General features: G+C 36.6%; 1 protein-coding gene across 1 annotated transcript in view; it reads left to right on the forward strand.

The window, feature by feature from the left end:
- Positions 1-21370, forward strand: part of Pola1 (DNA polymerase alpha 1, catalytic subunit) — a 299642-nt gene that overhangs the window by 28961 nt on the left and 249311 nt on the right. Inside the window, exons 13-20 of the mRNA XM_060376744.1 lie at positions 606-680; positions 1494-1632; positions 3908-4062; positions 13516-13600; positions 14681-14742; positions 16283-16372; positions 18860-18976; positions 21062-21237. Of these exons, the coding sequence (XP_060232727.1) occupies positions 606-680; positions 1494-1632; positions 3908-4062; positions 13516-13600; positions 14681-14742; positions 16283-16372; positions 18860-18976; positions 21062-21237 (899 nt within the window). The remainder of the gene's footprint in view (positions 1-605; positions 681-1493; positions 1633-3907; positions 4063-13515; positions 13601-14680; positions 14743-16282; positions 16373-18859; positions 18977-21061; positions 21238-21370) is intronic.

The following is a 21370-nucleotide window of genomic DNA, read 5'->3' on the forward strand; positions in this document are numbered from 1 at the left end:
CAAAACAAAAAAATTCAGAAGCAGTATATTATGATGGTAAAGAATGTAGGTGTTGGGGCTAGATTGCTTGTTGTTTCAAGCTTTGCCCTGTTGTGTACTAGTGTGTAATTATAGGAAATGCAGAGTTACTTTTCTGTGCTGAGAAAGAGGCCATATTGCAAGAGTTGCACTAAGAGTTAAATCACTTAATTCACATTAGGTGGTAAATCATACTCTATTAGTCTTTGACACATAGCTGATACTACATATGAGTTGAATTTATAAAGTCAATTTCATTTTTTTCAACAAGATGTAGTTGCTTAATTTCAAATAATAGCAATAACTTAGTATGTTAACATTGTAAAAAAAATCAACCTTGTATTGTTTCCATTGTATGCAACTATTTCTTAAGTTCTCTACTGTTCAAGAGATGTTATTTAGTATTTTTTTGTCACTAGGTGTTTTAGTTAAGAGAAAAAATGTCTTTGTTTTGTTTACTTTGTTCTGTTAGGATGCTAGATTCCTGGTGATTAAATATGGGAACATGTGTTACTTGTATATCATACTGGCTACTTTTTGCCAGCTTTTTTTTCCACTATAATTTTTTTCAATATCTGCTTACCCAGATGGTCGAAAAGAACTATGCTTTTGAGATACCTGATGTTCCAGAAAAATCTGAGTATTTGGAAGTTAGATACTCGGTAAGTCAAACATAGAATACTATGGGGTTTGGTTTAGAATGACATTTTTCAGTCTTTGAACCTTAAACTGACTTTTAGTGAGGAGTAATAGCAGGGTTCCTGAAACCCACAGTTCATGAATAATTGAAATGGATAAAATTAAGTAATAGAACATAGGTTATACTGCCATTTAAGTATACATCTTCAAATAAGTAAGTTTAAACAGCACAACTGCTTGTCAAGTAGAATGGATATGCTGCATGATGGAGTTGGATATCTTTAGTCTGCAGAAATGATTTGTGAGCAGAGGGAAGGTGAGAGAGGTGTATTAGTAACATTGCTTCAGTGCTGTTCATGCTCCTCTGAGAGGCAAAGTCATTGCTGTGGTTTTAACCCGTTTACCTCTGTTCTGGTGTTTTGAGCCTGATGTTGGAAAAGGGAAACTTTTAGTAAATTTTTTTTGACAGTGGTGATAAAAAAATCATATTGGAAGCATTTTCAGTGAGTCCCACTCTATTGCTTTCATTTTTCTAATGGAGTGATTCTTGCTTGGCTATTCTTTATCCGTGAGGCAGAATAGCTCTGGACAGAAATTCTCTTTCGGGGGAGCTTCTTGCCCTATTTTTCTTCTAATGGGTGTCATCAAGATGCATTATTTTGTCGTTGTAAATTGTTTTTGTCGTTGTGAAGTGTTTCATATTTCATTTGTAGCAAATTATGTTTCTTATATATCAAAGGGTTCTTATATTGCTCCATAAAGACTTTGTTTATTTCAAATATAGACTGGAAAAAATGTGAAGTAATAGTTTTAAATAAAGGTGTTTTCTTCTTTAGGCAGAAGTGCCACAGCTTCCACAGAATTTAAAAGGAGAAACATTTTCTCATGTATTTGGAACCAACACGTCTAGCTTGGAATTGTTCTTGATGAACAGAAAGATCAAAGGACCTTGTTGGCTTGAAGTAAAAAATCCACGTAAGGCAAAATAATAAGTAGATTCCTGACAGATTTTTTTCTTCACTTTCCCCCTTTTATTGAAAATAGAAACTTTTGTCATGTAATGTATTCTGATTATAGTTTCCCCTCCTTCCACTCCTCCCAGTTTCTCTCCATCTCTCCTTTCCTCTGGATCCACTCCCTTTCTGTCTCATTAGAAAATAATAGGCTTCCAAGAGATAACAATAAACAAAATAAAATATAATAAGATGAAGCTGAAAACTATCATATTGAAGTTGGACATGGCAACCTAACAGAAGAGTCTCAAGAGCAGGCATAAAAATCAGAGACTTACTTGTTCATTTCAACAGTCAGGAGTCCCATAAAAATACTAAGATAAAAGCTGTAATACATAGAAGACTTGGTGCAGACCCATGTAGGCCCTGTGCCTGCTGCTCTAGTCTCTGTGAGCCCATATGTACCATGCTTAGTTGATTCAGAGGGTATTGTTTGCCTAGTATCCTCCAACTCCTTTGTCTATTACAATCTCCATGGGATTTCCGGAGGTCTGAGAGGAGGGATTTGATGGAGACCACCCATTTAGGCTTTCTCCACATAATGTCTGGCTGTGGGTCTCTGCATCTATTTCCACCTTCTGCTGGAGGAAACTTCTCTGATGATGACTGTCTCTGATGATGACTGGATAAAGTACTGATCTATGATTATAGCAGAATACCATTCGGAGTCATTTTAGTGATGCCTTTGCATTTTGTTTTTGAGACAGGGTTTCCATGTTTAGCCTTAGCTGTCCTGGACTCATAGAGATCTGCCTGCCTCTGCCTCCCTTAATGTTGGGATCACAGGTATGCACCTCTGTGTCTAGCTAGTGATATCTTTTTTAATAAACATCACTAGTGTTTGGTGTTAGCCAGAGTTTCTAGGCTATCTAGCCTCGAGTTCTTGGTTACTGAAGCAGTGTTGGGGTAGAGAGGGCCTTAAATCAAGTCAGACATTGATTGGCTATTCCTAAAAGTTCTGTGTCACCATTGAACTAACATATTTTGTAGGCAGAGCAGATTGTACGTCAAAGGTTTTGTGGTTGGGTTGGTTTCTATCTTTTTTTGTAGTCTGCAGAGTTCTTTCTTGTACCAAAGACACTACAATTGAGTTGTGTGGGTGTTGTCCTTGGAAATAGGGCCCCAATTGTCAGTTTGCAGAGAGCAATCCGTTGTTTTAGCAACAACTTGGGTTGTTTGGGGATTTCCATTGGACTGTCTTTAAATTGTTTTTAAAGGGAAGTTAAGAAATTGGTTTGTCTATTATTTTTTTTTCAAGACAGGGTTTCTCTGTGTAGTGTTGGTTATCCTGAACTCACTTTGTAGACCAGGCTAGCCTTGAACTCACAGATCTGCCTGTCTCTGCCTCCCAGAATGCTGGGATCATAGGTGTGCGCCATCGCTGCCCAGCTAGGTTTCTACTTCGTGTGTGTGTGTGTGTGTGTGTGTGTGTGTGTTTATTGAAGGTTTTTCTTGACTGATTATAGAAAATGCACTTGGAATCACTTTCTCTCTAATGCCTGGCAATTTAGTCTGTGGAAGGCCTTAGTGCAGGCAGTTGTGTGGGGTGCACCCCTCATTAAGTTGTTGTTTGCATGTTCTTCTAGCCTTGCTGATACAATACAATTCTCCAGATTGAACTGCTGACCTTTGGGGTGGTGGGAGACTCACAGACTAATGTAGATAGGATTCCACCTGTTACCTGATCTTTTTAGCGCTTGTGTCTAATATACTGTTTTGTCTTTATACATCTCTTAAAAATGTTTTTTATGATTTTTTTTATTTTATTTTATGTGCATTGGTGTTTTGCCTGCACGTATGTCGGTGAAGGTGCCAGATTGCAGCAACTGGAGCTACAAACAGTTGTGAGCTGCCATGTGGGTGCTAGGACTTGAATCTGGGTAATCTGGAAGAGTGGTCAGTGCTCTTAACCACTGAGCTATCGCTTCAGCCCCTTAAAAAATGTTTTTAATTTCTCTAAGGCAGCTGCTATTTATAGTCAATTTTGAATCCTTCAAAAAATTTATAAATGGTATTTACCCCCCACTTAATCCCCTCAAATGAATATAGGTATATTCACACACACAAAGGTTAGCATAGCACACAGTAATGTGGATTATATTTAGTTAGATGTTACCATATGCCATTCTTATTAGATGATAGCTTTGAAGAATATCTCTGTTAATCAAAAATGTCATAATTATAATACCTTTTCATTTTCAGTAAGTTATTGATGTGGTATATCTATTCTTTCTCAGAGCTTTTGAATCAGCCCATCAGTTGGTGTAAATTTGAGGCAGTGGCTTTGAAACCAGACCTGGTGAATGTAATTAAAGATGTCAGTCCTCCTCCACTTGTGGTGATGTCTTTCAGCATGAAGACGATGCAAAATGTAAAGAACCATGAACATGAGGTAAAGAAAAATGACAGATGTTGTACTTTTTATGCCTTAGATACCAGAATCTATACAGCTTTCCTACAAAAGTAAGTTGTTCTTTTTGGAGGAGAAAGGATACCAACTTGGCACCAACCCATGTTTTAAAGAATGAATTGAATTTGCCTGGTATTACACATTTTAAAAAATTATTTAAATTTCCAGAAATATTTTGATTTTTGTTTTTTAAGTAGACATAGAGAAAATAATATAATGAGCTCTTTATGCCAGTCACATGTGTTTAGCAGTTAGCAATGTTTTGTGACGTGTTAATATCCCTCTTTTCCTTCTTTTTAAAAATTAATTAATTTATTATTATTTATTACAGTTTATTCACTTTGTATCACGGCTATAACCCCTTCCTTCATTTTCTCCCAGTCCAACCAACCCTCCCTTTTCTCCCCCTATGCCCTTTTCCTAGTCCCCTGATAGGAGAGGTCCTCCTCCCCTTCTATCTGACCCTAGCCTATCAGGTCTCATCAGGGCTGGCTGCATCATCTTCCTCTGTGACCTGGCAAAGCAGTACCCTGCCTCCCCAGAGAGGTGATCAAGGAGCCAGTAACTGAGTTCATGTCAGAGACAGCCCCTGCTCCTCTTACTAGGAAACCCACTTGGAAACTGACCATTCTATATGCTTCCTCTGAGCAGAGAGTTCTAGGCCCTCTCAATGCATGGTTCTTGGTTGGAGTATTGCTCTCTGCAGGACCTCCTGGGCCCAGGTCCTTTGGCTTTTTTGGTCTCCTTGTGGACCACCTCTTCCTGCAGGTCTTTTGATCTCCCCCTTCTTCCATAAGCTTCCCAGCACTCTGCCCAACGTTTGGCTATGAGTCTCAGCATCTCCTTCGTTACCCAGATGGGTAGAGTCTTTCAGAAGACCCCTGTGGAAGGCTTCTGTTTTGTTCCCCGTTGTCTCCTGCTTCAGATGTCTATCCTGTTTGCCCTTCTGAATGAGGTTTCAGTGTTTTCCCTAGTGTCCTTCTTGTTGTTTAGCTTCATTAGGACTATAGATTTTAGTATGTTTATCCTATATTATATGGCTAGTATCCACTTATAAGTGAGTATCTACCATATGTGTCTTTCTGCTTTTGGGTTACCTAACTCAGGATGATTTTTTTTTTCTAGTTCCATCCATTCATTATTTCCTTGTTTTTAATTGCTGAGTAGTATTCCATTGTGTAAATGTCCAACAATTTCTGTATCTATTTGAGGAACATCTAGGTTGTTTCCAGACTGTAGCTATTATGTACAAACCTGCTATGAACATAGTTGAACAAATGTCCTTGTTGTATGGTTGAGCATTCTTCGGGTATTATGCTCAGGAGTGGTATAGCTGGATCTTGAGGTAGCGCTATTCCTAATTTTCTGAGGAAGTGCCACGTTGATTTCCAAAGCAGTTGTATAAGGTTATATTTCCACCACAATGGAGGAGGGTTTCCCTTTCTCCACAACCTCTCCAGCATGTGTCATCACTTGAGAGTTTGATCTTAGCTATTCTGATGGGTGTGTGATGGAATCCTAGGGTGGTTTTGATTTGCATTTTCCTCATGACTAAGGGCATTGAATATCTCTTTAAGTGTTTCTCTGTTATTTGATAGTCCTCTGTTGAGAGTTCTTTGTTTAACTCAATTTTTTAATTGGATTACTTGCTTTTTTGGTGTTTAACTTCTTGAGTTCTTTATATATTCTGGATATTAGCCATCTGTCAGATAAAGGGTTGATGAAGATCCTTTCCCAATCTGTAGGCTGTGGTTTTGTTCTGATGATAGTGTCCTTTGCTTTATAGAAGCTTTTCAGTTTCATGAGGTTTCACTTATGGATTGTTGATCTTAGGGCCTGCGCTGTTGGTGTTCTGTTTAGGAAGTTGTCTCCTGTGCCTATGAATTCAAGATTCTTCCCCACTTTTTCTTCTAGCAGATTTAGTGTGTCTGGTTTTATGTTGAGGTCTTTGATCCACTTGGACTTTAGTTTTGTGCAGGGTGATAAATATGGATCTATTTGCATTTTTCAATATGTAGACATCCAGTTAGACCAACACTATCTGTTCAAGATGCTATCTTTTTTGCCATGGTATAGTTTTGGCTTCTTTGTCAAAAATCAAGTCTGTAATTGTGTGGGTTTATTTCTGGGTCTTCATTTTGATTCCATTGATCCATGAGTTTGTTTTCTATGCCAGTACCATGCCATTTTTTATTACTGTTGCTCTATAGTACAGCTTGAGATCAGGGATGGAGATACCTCCAGAATATCTTTTATTGTAGAGGATTGTTTTAGCTATTCTGGTGGTTTTTTTTTTTTTTTTTGGTTTTTCCATATGAAATTGAGAATTGTTTCTCCAAGTTCTGTAAAAAATTGTGTTGGTATTCTGATGGGAATTGCTTTGAATCTTTAGATTGCTTTTGGTAGGAAGGACATTTTTACTATGTTAATCCTACTGATCCCTGAACATTGGAGATCTTTCCATCTTCTGAAATCTTCTTCTATTTCTTTCTTCAGAGACTTGTTTTTTTTTTTTTTTCATGCAGGTCTTTCACTTACTTGGTTAGCTACACACCAAGGTACTTTAAGTTATTTGTGGCTATTATGAAGCATGTTGTTTCCCTAATTTCTTTCTCAGCCCATTTGTCTTTTGTATAAAGGTGGGCTACTGAATTTTTGAGTTAATATTGTATCCAGCCACTTTTTTTTTACTGAAGGTGTTTATCAGGTGAAGGCGTTCTCTGGTAGATTTTTTGGGGTCACTCATGTATACTATCATATCATTTGCAAATAGTGATACTTTGACGTCTTTCTTTCTGATTTTTATTCCTTTGATTTCCTTTAGTTATCTTATTGTTCTAGCTAGGACTTCAAGAACTATGTTGAAGAGATATGGAGAGAGTGGGCACCCTTGCCTTGTCCCTGATTTCAGTGGTACTGATTTAAATTTCTCTCCATTTTGTTTGATATTGATTTGCTGTATATTGATTTTACTATTTTTAGGTTTGTGCCTTGTATCCCTGATCTCTCCAAGACTTTAAACATGAATGGGTGTTGGATTTTGTCAAATGCTTTTTCAGCATCTAAAGAGATGATCATGTGCTTTTTTTCCTTTAGTTTGTTTATATGGTGGATTACATTGATGGATTTCTGTATATTAAACCACCCCTGCATGCCTGTGATAAAGCCTACTTGGTCATGGTGGATAATATCTTTAATGTGTTCTTGGATTTGGTTTGCAAGTATTTTGTTGAGTATTTTTGCATCAGTGTTCTTAAGAGAGATTGGTCTGAAGTTCTCTTTCTTTGTTGGGTCTTTGTGCAGTTCAGGTATCGAAGTGAGTGTGGCTTCATAGAATGAGTTTGAAAATGTTCTTTCTGTTTCTATTTTGTGCAATAGTTTGAAGAGAATTGGCTTAGCTCTTCTTTGGAGGACTGGTAGAAGTCTGTGCTGAGACTGTCTGGCCCTGGGCTTTTTTTGGATAGCTGACTGTTGATTACAGCTTCTGTTTCCTTAGGCATTATAGGACTATTTAATCTATTAACCTGATCTTGATTCAGCTTTGGTAAATGGAATCTATCAAGAAAATTGTCCATTTCATTTACATTTTCAAATTTTGTGGCATACAGGCATTTGAAGTAAGTCCTAATGATTCTTTGGATTTCCTCAGTGTCTATTGTTATGTTCCCCTTTTCATTTCTGATTTTGTTGATTTGGATAGTGTCCCTCTGCCTTTTAATCAGTTTGGCTAAGGGTTTGTCTGTCTTGCTGATTTTTTCAAAGCACCAGCTCTTTGTTTCATTGATTCTTTGAATTATTCTCTTTGTTTCTAATTTATTAATTTCAGCCCTGTGTTTGATTATTTCCAGCCATCTACTTCTCTTGGGTGTGACTGCTTCTGTTTTTTCTAGTGCTTTCAGTTGTGCCATTAAGTTGCTTGTGTGAGATGCCTCAAATTTCTTTATGAAGACGCTTAGTGCTATGAACTTTCCTCTTGGCACTGCTTTCTTTCATTGGGTGTCATACGTTTGGGTAAGTTGTGACTTGATTTTCATTGAATTTTAGGAAGTCTCTAATTTCTTATTTCGTCCCTGACCCAGCTATCATTGAGTAGAGAGTTGTTCAGTTTCTATGCATGTGTAGGCTTTTTGCTATTTCTGTTATTGTTTTTGACCATGTTGGTTTGTTGGATACAAAGGATTATTTCAATTTTCTTGTATCTGTTTGGAGAAGGTTCTGTGAGGTACTGACAAGAAGGTATACTATTTTGTGTTTGGGTGAAAAGTTCTGTAGACATCTGATAGGTCCATTTGATTTAAGATCTCTGTAAGTGTCATTTCTCTGTTTAGCTTTTGCTTCAGTGATCTGCCCTTTGGTGAGAGTGGGGTGTTGAAGTCTCTTAGTATTAAGGTGTTGGGATCAATGTGTGATTCAAGCTTTAATAATATTTCTAGGAGCCTTTGTGTTTGGTTAGAACTTCATGATTGTGATGTTCTCCTGTTGGATTTTTCCTTTGATGAGAATGAAGTATCCCTCACCATCTCTTTTGATTAAATTTGGCTCAAAGTGTATTTTTTTAGATATAAGGATGGCTACTCCAGCTTGCTTCTTGTGTCAGTTTGCTTGGAAAACCTTTTTTCCAGCCCTTTACTCTGAGATAGTGTCTATCTTTGTTACAGAGGTGTGTTTCTTGAATGCAGCAGAATGTTGGATCCTTTTCCACAACCATTCTGTTAGTCTGTGTCTTTTTATTGGAGAGTTGAGACCACTGATGTTAATTTTTAATAGTGACCAATGACTGTTAGTTTTATTGTGGAGTTGGTGGTGATTGTATGTTTGTGTGCTTGTTTTCTTTTCCTTTTTTGTTGTGATGGTGCCTTTATCCTGTATTTTCTTGGGTGTAGTTAATCTTGTTGGATTGGAGTTTTCCTTCTAGTATCTTCTGTAGGCCTGGTTTGCTGTGTACATATTGTTTAAGTTTAGTTTTTTCATGGAATATTTTATTTTCTCCATCTAATTTGGTATCTGTTCTAAGTAAGTTCTCCATCTGGGTTTCTATCTGTGATCTAGTAGTGTCTGCATGATATCTGTAGGCTCTTCTGCCTTTCATAGTCTCTGCTGAGAAGTCAGGTGTAATTCTTATAAGTCTACCTTTATATGTTACTTTTTTCCTTGCCGCTTTTAATATTTTTCTTTGTTCTGTAGATTTAGTTTGGTTATTATGTGATTTGAGGAGTTTCTTTTCTATAGGAAACTATAGGAGTTTCTAGTTTATTTGATATTCTGTAGGCCTCTTGTATGTTTAAGGGCATGTCTTTCTTAAAGTTGGGGAAATTTTCTTGAAAATATTTTCTCAACCTTGGAGCCTGGAATCTTCTTTTTCTTCTATTCCTATTATTGTTTGGTTTCGTCTTTTCATGGTGTTCTTTATTTCTAGATATTTTGTGTTTGTAACTGTTCTGATTTTATTTTTCTTTGAGAGGTGCATCAATTTCTGCAATTTTGTCTACACCTAAAAACAGTTTTTCCAGTAAATAACACAATTTCGGGGTTCACAGGGTGATAAGATATCGTGTACCAGAAGGTTAATTTTTGTACCTCTTGAATCTCTTTTTAAATGGCAGTAGCTCCCATTTATCTTTCTCAAGTTTTGTTTTTTCAACGATAAGGAATAATTGAACAACCACTGTTGATGATCTCAGAGGAAGTCCCATATTCTGTGTGTGTTGTAGTACAACTCTAGTTGTCAGGCTTTGCCCACTGAACCATCTCCGTCTTGTTACTTGTGGAGTATTTGATAGCTTTAAATCTCTGGCATTCATTATTATTACTATTATTATTATTGTCAAATTTAGGTTTTACTATGTCACCTAGGTCTTGAATGTCTGGTCTCACAAACTCCTTCCACCCACCTCCCAAGTGGCTTCAACTACATGACTGCTGCCCCACCCAGATTGTTGCTTTTCACGGATGTACTTGTCTTACTTTGGTTAATCAGAACTCTTTTATGTTTGCTTCTAAGTCTTTGATACTTATGTATCATTTTAGCAATGTTTTCTTTTAGTATATAATGTGATCACTTATTGAGTGATTGACTGATTGATTGTAGTGTTGAGGATTAACTCATGACTTTGCACATTTATTTACCACTGAGCTCTATCCTCTGCTCTTGATCTTTCAAATAACAGTTAACATAGTAGATAGTCAGAGTTAATAATTAAGTATTGAGGAGAGGTTTAATTAGTACTTGGTTAAAATTAAAAGAAATATTTGTTCCCAGAGTGATGTTTCCATATACCATTTCTTCACAAAGGAAATAAGGCTTTGTGGAGAAAAGGCTGATTCAGAACAAGTAATGTGTAAGATAAGCCTGGAACATCTTGTTATATCCAAGAGCAAGGGCAATTTTAAAATTTATTGAAGATATGTCTGACTCAGGAAACAAGCTGAAAAGTCTCCCTCTAGCAAATATGGGCGAATATGAACATCAGAAGAATACTTGCTACAGACAGAACTATCAGATACATAAATTCCTAGTGGTGCTCTCAAATAATACCAACATGAAGTGACTACTTTATGAGGGAAGTGGGGGAATGAACTCATTTGAAAACATCAAAACAAATGAGTCATTCTTTGTTCTAACGTTTCTGGGCTAAGTAGTTCTGGAAGCCAACTAATTCAAGTGTGAAATTGTTCTTCTAAGAAGTTTTCAGAACATGATGAACAGAAATTACCAGTTTTTAGTCCTTAGTGAAATGGGTCTAAGTCAGTGGTTCTCACCCTGTGGGGATCACATATCGGATATCCTGCATATCATTATGATTCTAACAGTAGCAAACGTGTAGTTATAAGGTAGCAACAAAATAATTTTATGATTGGGGGGGAGAGTCACCAGAACATGAGGAAGTGAATTAAAGGTTACAACATTAGAAAGGTTGAGAACTAAGTAATAATCACCAGTGGCCACTAATATCACTGAAACAGAGAGGAGCAGGCAATAATTGCTTGGGTGCCTTTTAACAAAAAGAATTAGTAGCACATCTAAAATCTTGCTAAAAATTTGAACCTGGTTTTGATCAAGTTTTTTGATCTAACTGAATTTGTAGACATTACAGAGAAAAGAGAAGATGGTAAATCACCCTGTTGAAATAGAAACTGGGGGTAAAGTACAGCTGGAGAGATGGCCAATGGTTAAGAGTACTTCCATCCCAAACTTGCATATGTTTTCCCTTCTTTCTGAGTTCAGTTAGTACTGCCTGTATGTGCACAAGTAGAGATCCATCTATTGGGGCATGGTTAGCTTTTCAGCGACTGCTGCACCCCTGAAAACCTCTTCCTCCCCTAGTATTCATCACTTGTCAATAGTTTCTTAGCTAGGGGTTGGACTTCACAAGACTCTCCTATCTAACTGCTGGGAATTTTGACTGGCTTGATCTTGTACAGATTTTGTAAGTGCAGGTGTAGCCACCACTGTCAGTTCATGTGTGCAGTGGACCTGTCATGTCCAGCAAATGTTTTGCTGTTGATGTTCACTATCTCTGGCTCTTAGGCTCTTTCTTACCCCTTTTCTGCAATGGTCCCTGATCCTTGAGGAAAAAGGCATGATGTAGTTATCCCATATAGAGATGAGCACTCCACAGCCTCTTAATTTTCTGTGCTTTGACAAGTTTGGGGTTTCTGTATTAATTGACATCTACTGTAAAAAGAAGCTTCTCTGATGAGGAATGGGAGTTGTACTACTCTATGGGTTTAAGATAAGAACTTGTGTGGGGGCCCTGCCTACTACTATTTCCATTTAGCCGAATATAAAACTATCGCATTCTCCCTAGGGTTGTCAGCAGCCCAGTCAGCGGACAGTATCAGTCTTGAGTTCTGTCTATGGAACAAGCTTTAAATCCATTCAGAAAGTGGTCGGTTATGTGCTTGCTAGTTTTTGTTTGTTTGTTTGTTTTTGTTTTCTTTGACATAAGATAGAGTTATCTGGGAAGAGGAACCTCAGTTGAGAAAATTTCCTCACATAGTCTCTAGGCTATGGGCATTTCTTGGTCAATGATTTATGTGGGTGGGCCTAGCCTGGGGTCAAGAGGTGGTGGTGGGGAAGGGTTATACCAATTGGACCTGAGCTGTATAAGAAAGCAGGCTGAGCAAACCATGAGGGAGCAAGCATGTAAGCAGCATTTCTCCATGGTTTCTGCTTCAGTTCCTGACTTCAGGTTACTGCTCTGACTTCCCTCAGTGATGGACTATTTACCTGGAAGTATAAACTGAAATAATCTCATTCCTCCCCAGGTTGCTTTTGGTCATAGTGTTTTACACAGCAATAGAAACCCTAACTAAGATAATGTCACTACTGTACCAGTGGGCAAATCTTGCCAGGCTAGTTATTATAGCTTGTAGGGTTCACAGCTGGTTAAGAGTGTTCAATTCATTTCTTTCTCAGTAGCATAAATAGAACTCTGGCACTATTAAACTTAGCCTGTATGGATGAAACTTCCAGGTTTGTACCATCTTGGTTTTTTTCATCTTCTATGACTCAGATATGTGGTGTCCTTGGTAATAGGGTCTCACTGTCAAGTCTGGGAGTATAACCCAAATCATTGGTAATAATAGCCTGTAATGTTTTGGGTATGGGATCTCACTGACCATTAAAGGTGTAACCTGGGAGAGGCATTGTTCCTTGGTAATTGAGTAACTGTATTTGAACTCGTTTTATGTGTGTGTGTCTATGTATGTGTATATTATAGGAAGCTTTCCCATATGGCATTTTCAAACGTCTTTAGTGTTAGTTAACTTCCCCCTACTTTCTCCTCTACCTGGCTACAATATTTGACTGTCTCTGTTCAGTTATTCCTCCTTTTCCTTTCATATCACCTGAGCTCTAGTCCACTTCCCTTGAAATTCCCATACCCATAGCTGCTAACTAGTTTCCTGCCTTCCATGAGTACTCCACATTAAATACACATTCTAAAGAGTCAAAACTAGCATCCATATATGGAAGAGAACATGTGATATTTGTTTTTCTAGGTTTGGGCTACTTCAGTCAGAAAGATTATTTCTAGCTCTGTCCATTTGCCTGAGAATTTTATAATATTCCTTTGTGCATATGTACCACATTTTCATTATTTCATCAGTTGGTGGACATTATAGTTTTAATTTGCTTTTCTAGATAGTCATGAGTATTGAACATTTGAAAACGTATTTGTCAGCTATTTGTATTTCTTCTTCTGAGAATTTTATTTAGTTCCATGCCCCAATTTTTAGATAGGTTATTTTTTTCTCTTGTTTAGTTCTTTCTATATTCTAGGTACTACCCCTTTTTCAGAGCTTTAACGATGTTCTTTAAAAAGTTAAAAGAATTTATATAGATTAAAATAATGTTTTAATATTCTGAGTGGTTCTTACGGTAATGCAGAACATATTGTAGCTATCTGATTTTCCCCATTTATTTCTTTGCAGATTATTGCTATGGCAGCTTTGGTTCATCACAATTTTGCATTAGATAAAGCACCTCCAAAGCCTCCCTTTCAGACACATTTCTGTGGTATGTATTTTTAAAGCTAGTTTGCTAAGAATCTGTTTTTTTTTTTCTTTTTTTGGTTTCACTTTCTTTATTGGACTAGTAACTTGTCTTTTGAAACTTGTTTTTGAAAGTAGGGCATTTTAGTAAAGATGCTTACTTTCAGCTGTGGAAACTTGAGTTTTATTGAGCAAAATTATCTGTGATGAGGCAAAATGCGAAGGAATAAATAAATCTTTACCTACTTGTGAGACATTTTGGTAATATTAAACTGGAATTGAGTTGTTATGCATAAAATTCAGTGTGTACAATCATTCCATAGAATGTAGTGTCTGTATGTTTTGTGAGTTGGACTGTAAGGAGGAGTCTGACATACTCTATGTTGAGGGCTTGGTTGATTGAATAAGCATTTGTTTAAAAAGACAGAGGGCAGTGGTATTTGATGTTTTATATTTCCTGGGAAATTTTTTCTAGTCCAAACCAGAGAGTCTTTTGGATAGCTCTTGTATCTGGCTTTCTGGGTATTAGAAAAGTGGTATCGGGAAATATTCAGAGAGGACCATATGCAATATGATTATTGTGAAGTTTTATCTCTTAAATTAAAAACCGAATACTGATAATAGCCTGGAAAATAAATGGAAGATAATAGTTGCATTTATTTACCTCATCTGTGTATGTCACTGTGTGAATGCCTGCTATATATGGGAAAAGCCTTTGGTGTAGTAGGGGAAGCCTTGGTCCACTGTACTTCTGACATTTGAGAAGGTTGAACTAGGTTCCTCTGTTGTATTCTGGTTGAAGCTTTGGTGGTAATTCTGTCTTCTTTAGGAAAGATTTTTATAATTAGATAAGAATTATCTCTATTCTTACTTGGATGGAAAGCAAATGTTTGATTAAAGCATTTTGTACAGTTATAGGAACATAAGGATCTGTGCTTGGCTGTTGTTTTGAGGTCCAACAACATGGCTGATTGTAGATCTTGGCCTTTTTAACTCTTTAGGGCTCATGAGAACTTTATATTTAAAGCAGTTTCAATTTAGAAGCATACAGTATCTGAAATTGGAGTAAAATGAATGATAGAATCTTGTTTTTCCCTTTCTATAGTTGTGTCTAAACCAAAGGACTGTATTTTCCCATGTGCTTTCAAAGAAATCATTAAGAAAAAGGTAAATACTCATTCCCTTTACATGTAGAATATCTGTTTGTTTGGAAAGAGAATAGAATGGTATGGACTAGTAGAAACACTATCTGTATTTTACTTGATTAGATCTATTCTTGGTATATTTGACTATGGTACTGACTTGATAACATGCATTAGAAATATGACTAGACACGTTTAATAATTCTTAAATAAGTTTCTGAAGATAATGGAATTATGACATGGATATATTCAAACCTATCTTCTGTTATGTTTTGTGGAAGCTTTTCCAAAGTGATCATACTTGGGACCATATTATGAAGAGACCCCTCCCCAACATGAGGGAAACCATGTAAAGTTGGGAATACTGTGGGAGTTAAAGGGTTGTATTTGCTGATTCCAACACATCAGTGAATTCTTAACTCTGAATATGTTCTATGAAGTCAATATCATAAGCACTTAAAAAATGGCAGGGGAAGCATGCAGTGGTGCATGCCTGTAATCCCAGTACTCAGGGAGGCAGAGGCAGGCAGATCTCTTGAGTTTGAGGCCAGCCTGGTCTACAAAGTGAGTCCAGCACATTTAAGGCTACACAGAGAAACCCTGTCTCATGAAAACAAAATCAGAACAAAACAAAAAGGCAGGGGAAGCAGATTATTGAAGTGAGTTCACAAAAATTAAATTTATTTACTCTAAAGAATGTAGTTTTGAATAGTATATTGTTTGCTTTTTTGAAATGATCATGTTGAAACAGTTGTAGGTTTGTTTTGTTTGTTAATATCCTCACTTGACAAAATTAGATGGTGCAATTTGTCAGGTTCTACTTAATGGTATTTCATTTGGCTTCTTATAGGTAGTAGGGATTGCTATTGTATTACTGTCACTTGTGACCTGTCCTGAATTATTTATTAAAATAAAACAACCTAGGAAAATTCCCTAAAGTCAAACTGGCATTTTTCAAACCTTGAGCTAGTTATAGAAAACATGATAGCCATCAACCTTTGTTTTAAAAGCTCTTTAATATGAAGAGTTTTTGAGTACCTGATAGATAGGTACTTTTGTGTGAGGATAGACTTTATTTGTATTTAAGATATTTTCAATTCTTCAGTACGTGTTTGTTTTTAGTTTCTTATTTATTGGGTCTCATACTACTATTTGAGATTAGTTTATAAAATCTTTGGGATTTCTTTGATAAATAAACAGCAAAGTCTTCCAGGGATTATATAGCAGAGTAGCTAATATTTTTGAAAGGTACTCTGATTTACATACTTTAAAATGTGTCCAGTGTACAAACATGTTTCTGTGGAAGGACATTTCTGCTCTTGATGTTGCTTAGCATTTAAATTTTTTCCTTGGTATACATGCATATTTCTAGAATGAGGTCCTCAGAGATTTTGTACAGTTATTATTATGCAAAACCTAGAGTCAGGAATTTCGTTGCTATATTTGGTTTAGAAGTGAATGATTAGATTACATTTAACTCTAAGAAATCTTACTCTGGCTGGGCAAGAAGGTAAGGCATGTAGTATTTTAAAATCTTGACTGATTTGGTTTTTTAATTGTAACAGAATATGAATGTTGAGGTTGCTGAAACAGAGAGAACCTTGCTAGGATTTTTCCTTGCAAAAGTTCACAAAATTGATCCTGATGTTCTTGTGGTGAGTAAATGTTTGATCATGTCATGGTGAAGTTTTTCATTTTTCAATCTTGTTGGTGTGACTTTCTTGGTCATTTACTTTTTAGTGGCTATTTACTTTTGCGTACCAAAGAATGTTTTCAGAATGAAATGACTGGTTTATTGAGAGTTGCTCTAGATAGACGTGAAAATTCTAGCCCGTGGTCGCTAGTTTTTCCTGGTGTAAAAGCAGCCCTTGAATTAGTAGTCAGCTCAGGGTACTCAGTTACCTGCACTTTAGAAAATAGCATATTAGTAAGTTAATATGCATAAATTGCTAGTGTCTTGAAGCACATTAATAAGTGACTATGTATAAACTGCCAGTATCTTCAGAATTCTAATTAATTTACTTGGTTTGGGGCAAATTATAAATACAAAATAAGTATTTTAATTTTAAGAACTTAGTGGATCTTTATGATATATTCCTTTGAGATCTCAGAGGTAGGGATTTTTTTTTCTCTTGTCAATTTGCTGTATTCTCATTGGACTGTGAAACTAGTAATTTACTTTTGGTTTTTGCCTTTCCCTTGTAGTAAAGCAGCATTTTCCTTTTGTGTCATCTGACCTCCCTTTGTTTAGAGGCTTCTTGATCCGACTTCCTCCTTTTGTCTAGGTTAATGGATCAGTCATATTTTTTTTCTTTTTAAATTTGGTCATATAAAAGTCTTGTGGTATCAAATTAGAGATAAAATGGAAGGACTGGGAATATTGCTCAGTGGTAGAGTGCTTGCTTACCTTGTGGGAGGCCCAAGTCCTGGGTTCTGTCATCAGTACTGGAGGAAAAAAAAGAGAGAAGGAAATGTTTATTGTGTCTTCAGTCTCATTTTTCCTGTTGGATACCTTATCTGGTAGTGGTAAAACTAATGTCCTAAGAGCCTGTGTATAGTTTGTTGCTGAAGTCTGTACACCCTTTTAGTGTTTCAGGACCTGTGTTTAAAGTAGCAAGAAAATTTTGTCTGCACTGCTGTGACTTAGCAGTAGACCCTTCCTCACCCTTTAAAAAGAATCTTTTAAATCCCAAGTAGATGTTATGGAGCCTGGGATACCCAGCCTAGGGTATTATAGATAAGTCCATGACAAATCCAGATGTCAGATAGTCGTGTTGGTGCATGCCTGTAATCTCTGCCTCTGGGAGGCAAAGGCAGGAGGATCTCTGTGAGTTCCAGGACAGCCAGGGCTCCACAGAGAAACTCTGCCCCCAAAATAAACAACCAAACAAGCAAACAAGAAAGAAAGAGAGAATCCTGTGTGAGACCCCAGCCATAGTGTCTCTCTGGTCTTGTATTAATAGATAAAGTGCTGTAGGTATATAGATAATGTGTATGTATATGTATAAATATTAATTCAAATAGTGGTAATCTTTTTATCACCTAAAATTAGTTATCTTGACCTCTTAAATGTACATTCATTGTACAATATGCATTTATAATGTGCAACTATTATCACCTCCATTATTGCTGTGTTGCTACCTCTGCAGTGCTTCGTCCTTTAAAACTGGAATTGGACCAGTGGTTTTCAACCTGTGGGTCGTGACCCCACTGGCAAATCTCTGTCTCTAAAAATATTTATGTCATGATTCTTAATAGGAGCCAAATTACAGTTATGAAGTAGCAAAGGAAATAATATTATGTTGGGGTTCACCACAGCATCTGGAACTGTATTAAAGCATCACAACATTAGGAAGGTTTAGAACTACTGCTCTAGTCCATTATTTCCCTATTTCTCCATACTCTGGCAACTAATTATTGGCTCTACTTTCTAAAATTTTGTTTTTGCTAAGTGATAATATATATCTTTAATTACAATTAATAATCTGGATTGATCTGAATTACTTGAAACGACCTCTGAATTTTATGAAACCTAGCTATGTGAAAAATTTTTTCAAAGGATATAAATGAGAAATTATAGAAATGAAAACTCAGGTTGTGTCAAGTAATTTTTCTACTGTGTACTTTTGTTCTCTTGCTTTTAACTTTGTCAAACCATTCCCTGGTGTTTATATTTTGTTGCACATTGATTAAAGATCCAACGTAGTAGTGTACACACTTAGTTTTTAAAGACACTGGATAGAGTTTCTTAGAAGTCCTATGTAAACTTAACACAGCACAGGTTTTCTTTTTTAAAGGATGCTTATTTTGGTCATGTAAAAGGTATGGGACATTAAAATTTGCATTTTCCTCCAACATTGTAAGACTTAAGCAGTAAATTAAAAGACATCACATGAATCTTGAAACATCAATTAGTATAAAGTTTATTTCAGCAATCTCCTTAGCAGCCTAGTTAATGTCAAGTCTAATGAATGTTGCTGATGAATAAGTTTCTAGAGGAGAAAGGATCCCAATCGGAGGTAAGCTCTTGATGTCTTCAATTAGAAACCAGAGAAAGAAAGGGCAAAGAAATTCTGTGCATTCTAAGACAAATCCTCTAATTTGTGTTCATTATGTGATTGGCTGCCTTTTTTTCTGACTAGGGTCATAATATTTGTGGCTTCGAACTGGAAGTACTATTGCAAAGAATTAATGTGTGTAAAGTTCCTTTCTGGTCCAAGATAGGTCGACTGAGGCGATCCATCATGCCAAAACTTGGGGTAATAATTTCAAACTTTTACTTCTTTATTTGGCTTTTAAATATGGGGTAGCTACTAGGAAATGCACTGTTTTTTTGAATGGGAATTTGTTGTTTTATTATGCGATGTTCTATAAAGAGGAAAAAAAAATTAAAGTAACACCCAGAAATGTATAAATAAAACGTTGTTTGGCATTGCATGTGATGGCTCTCAACCTCCTACACAGAAAATTGGTAGTGAAAAAAGGAAGTTAGTATTTACCCTGTCTTTCCTGTAAACTGTTACAGCATAACCAAATACTGCTGGTTAATGAAGGAAAGGTAATTTTATAGACAATTATAACGAATACACATGGGTAGAAGTAGAAAAGCATTTTATAGCTTGTAATGAAGTGACTAATTCAGGCAAAAATGACTAATGCATGAAACTGTTATGTCAGTGACTCGCCTCTGGGGATAATTTTACCCCCTCTTCTGTAGTGCTATTTCAATTTTGGCACTGAATGTCTTTCTTGAATCCAGCCATTTTATTTATAAAAGCCACTGGTACTTTTAAAAATCAGCAATTAAATCTAAGAATTAAATTTAGTGATGAAAGATGGTGCATACATGTTACCTCACTTTGGCATTCCTAAAGTAACAATAGCCCGTGGGCAGCTTTGTTAGGCTTTGAAATCAATTATTATTCAGGTTGAAAATTTAGTGGAAAAGAGCTAATTACTTTCTGTTGGAGCTACCGCTCACAGCAACTTTTATTTAGTTTTGGACATTCTCAAAGGGATTGTGTGGCTTGTTTGCGACCATTTAACTAGAAAGGGAAAGAAATGAGCTTTGAGCTCAGAGCTCTAGGACTGTCTATTATAAAGTCAGTGTTTCCCTCCTCTCTTCCTTTTCATTCTCTCTTTAGTTGTGTTGTTGTTTATGCTTTGTTTTGAGAGTTTCCTGTAGCTCATGTTGGCCTCTAATTTTTTTTTACAGAGACTAGGTCTTGCTATGCTTGCTTATGTAGGCATTGGTGCTTTCTTTTTTGGAATTTTTATTTTTTATTTTTATTTTTATTGTTTTAGAGATAAAGTTCCTCTGTATAGTCTTGGCTGTCCTGGAACTTGTTTGTAGACCAGGCCTGCCTCTGCTTCCTGAGTGCTTGGATCATAAAGGTATGTGCTACCACTGACCAGCACTTTGGTACTTGGTACTTTCTTACTAAGTGTGATAGTATTTATGCTTGAAATCTTTTTTTTTCTTCAAGACAGGATTTCTCTATATGTAGCTTTGACTGTCTTGGAACTTACTCTGTAGACCAGGTTGGCCTTGAACAGCAGGCCTTGATCTGCCTGCTTCTGCCTCCTGAGTGCTGGTATTCCAGGTGTGCACCACCACTGCCTGGCTTTGAAATCTTATTCTACCTAAAGTCCACAAGTAAAGTGGACATCTTGCTTTAGCAGAGAATTTAGGAATCTGTGTCTTTTATAATTCCAGAGTTCTCTTGAGAATTCTTCTAGGAATCAAGAGTTGGAGACATGGCTCCTTTTACCCCTCCACATATCTTCAAGGTGATATGGTCATTCTTAAGACTTATTCAGATACTTTTTTAGTTAGTGATTCCATGCCCCTTTTGAAATTTTTGTTTGTTTGGGTATTTCCTTTTTGAGATGAGGTTCTCACTACATAGCCCAGACTGTCCTTGAACTCATGGCAGTCCCAGCAGTAGCCTCCCAAGTGTTGCCATTGAAGGCATAAACTATCATGCAAAGCTTGAGTTTTTCTTTATTTGACATCTTCTCTGCAAGGTCATCGCTGACTACTCTAAGATTCATTCCTTCCAAATTCCTTGTCCCTCACCCTACTGTGATATCTTCTTTACTATGCACTTACTGCCTGCTAAAACTATTTGGTTTCTTCATTACATTGTATATGTTAAATTATATTATCAGGAATCTTTGCTTTAATTCACTGTGATATACACAGTGCCTAGAACAGCATCATATATATAGTAGGTGTTCAATTTCAATATTGTAGTTTTGGTGACAGTTCCAAAGTAGGTTAGAGCAGATTGTTCTCAGTACTTCCTCCTTCATGGGATTTGGTTTTTGTTTCTACCTTGTAGAGCCGGAATGGATTTGGTGAAAGAAATGCTACCTGTGGCCGAATGATATGTGATGTGGAAATTTCAGCGAAAGAATTGATTCACTGTAAAAGCTATCATTTGTCTGAACTTGTTCAGCAGATTCTGAAAACTGAGAGGATCGTAATTCCAACAGAAAATATGCAAAATATGTATAGGTATGATCTTGAATTCTTTAGAATTCATCTTTCTTGAAGTGAGCAACAGTAGGGTGCCACTGTCACTCCTGTCCTTAGTCTAGAGATACACTAGCCAGTTACTGGTGCCATGGAGCAGACAATTAAACTCTTA

The sequence above is a fragment of the Meriones unguiculatus genome (genome assembly GCF_030254825.1).
Source record: "Meriones unguiculatus strain TT.TT164.6M chromosome X unlocalized genomic scaffold, Bangor_MerUng_6.1 ChrX_unordered_Scaffold_30, whole genome shotgun sequence".
Lineage (NCBI taxonomy): Eukaryota > Metazoa > Chordata > Mammalia > Rodentia > Muridae > Meriones > Meriones unguiculatus.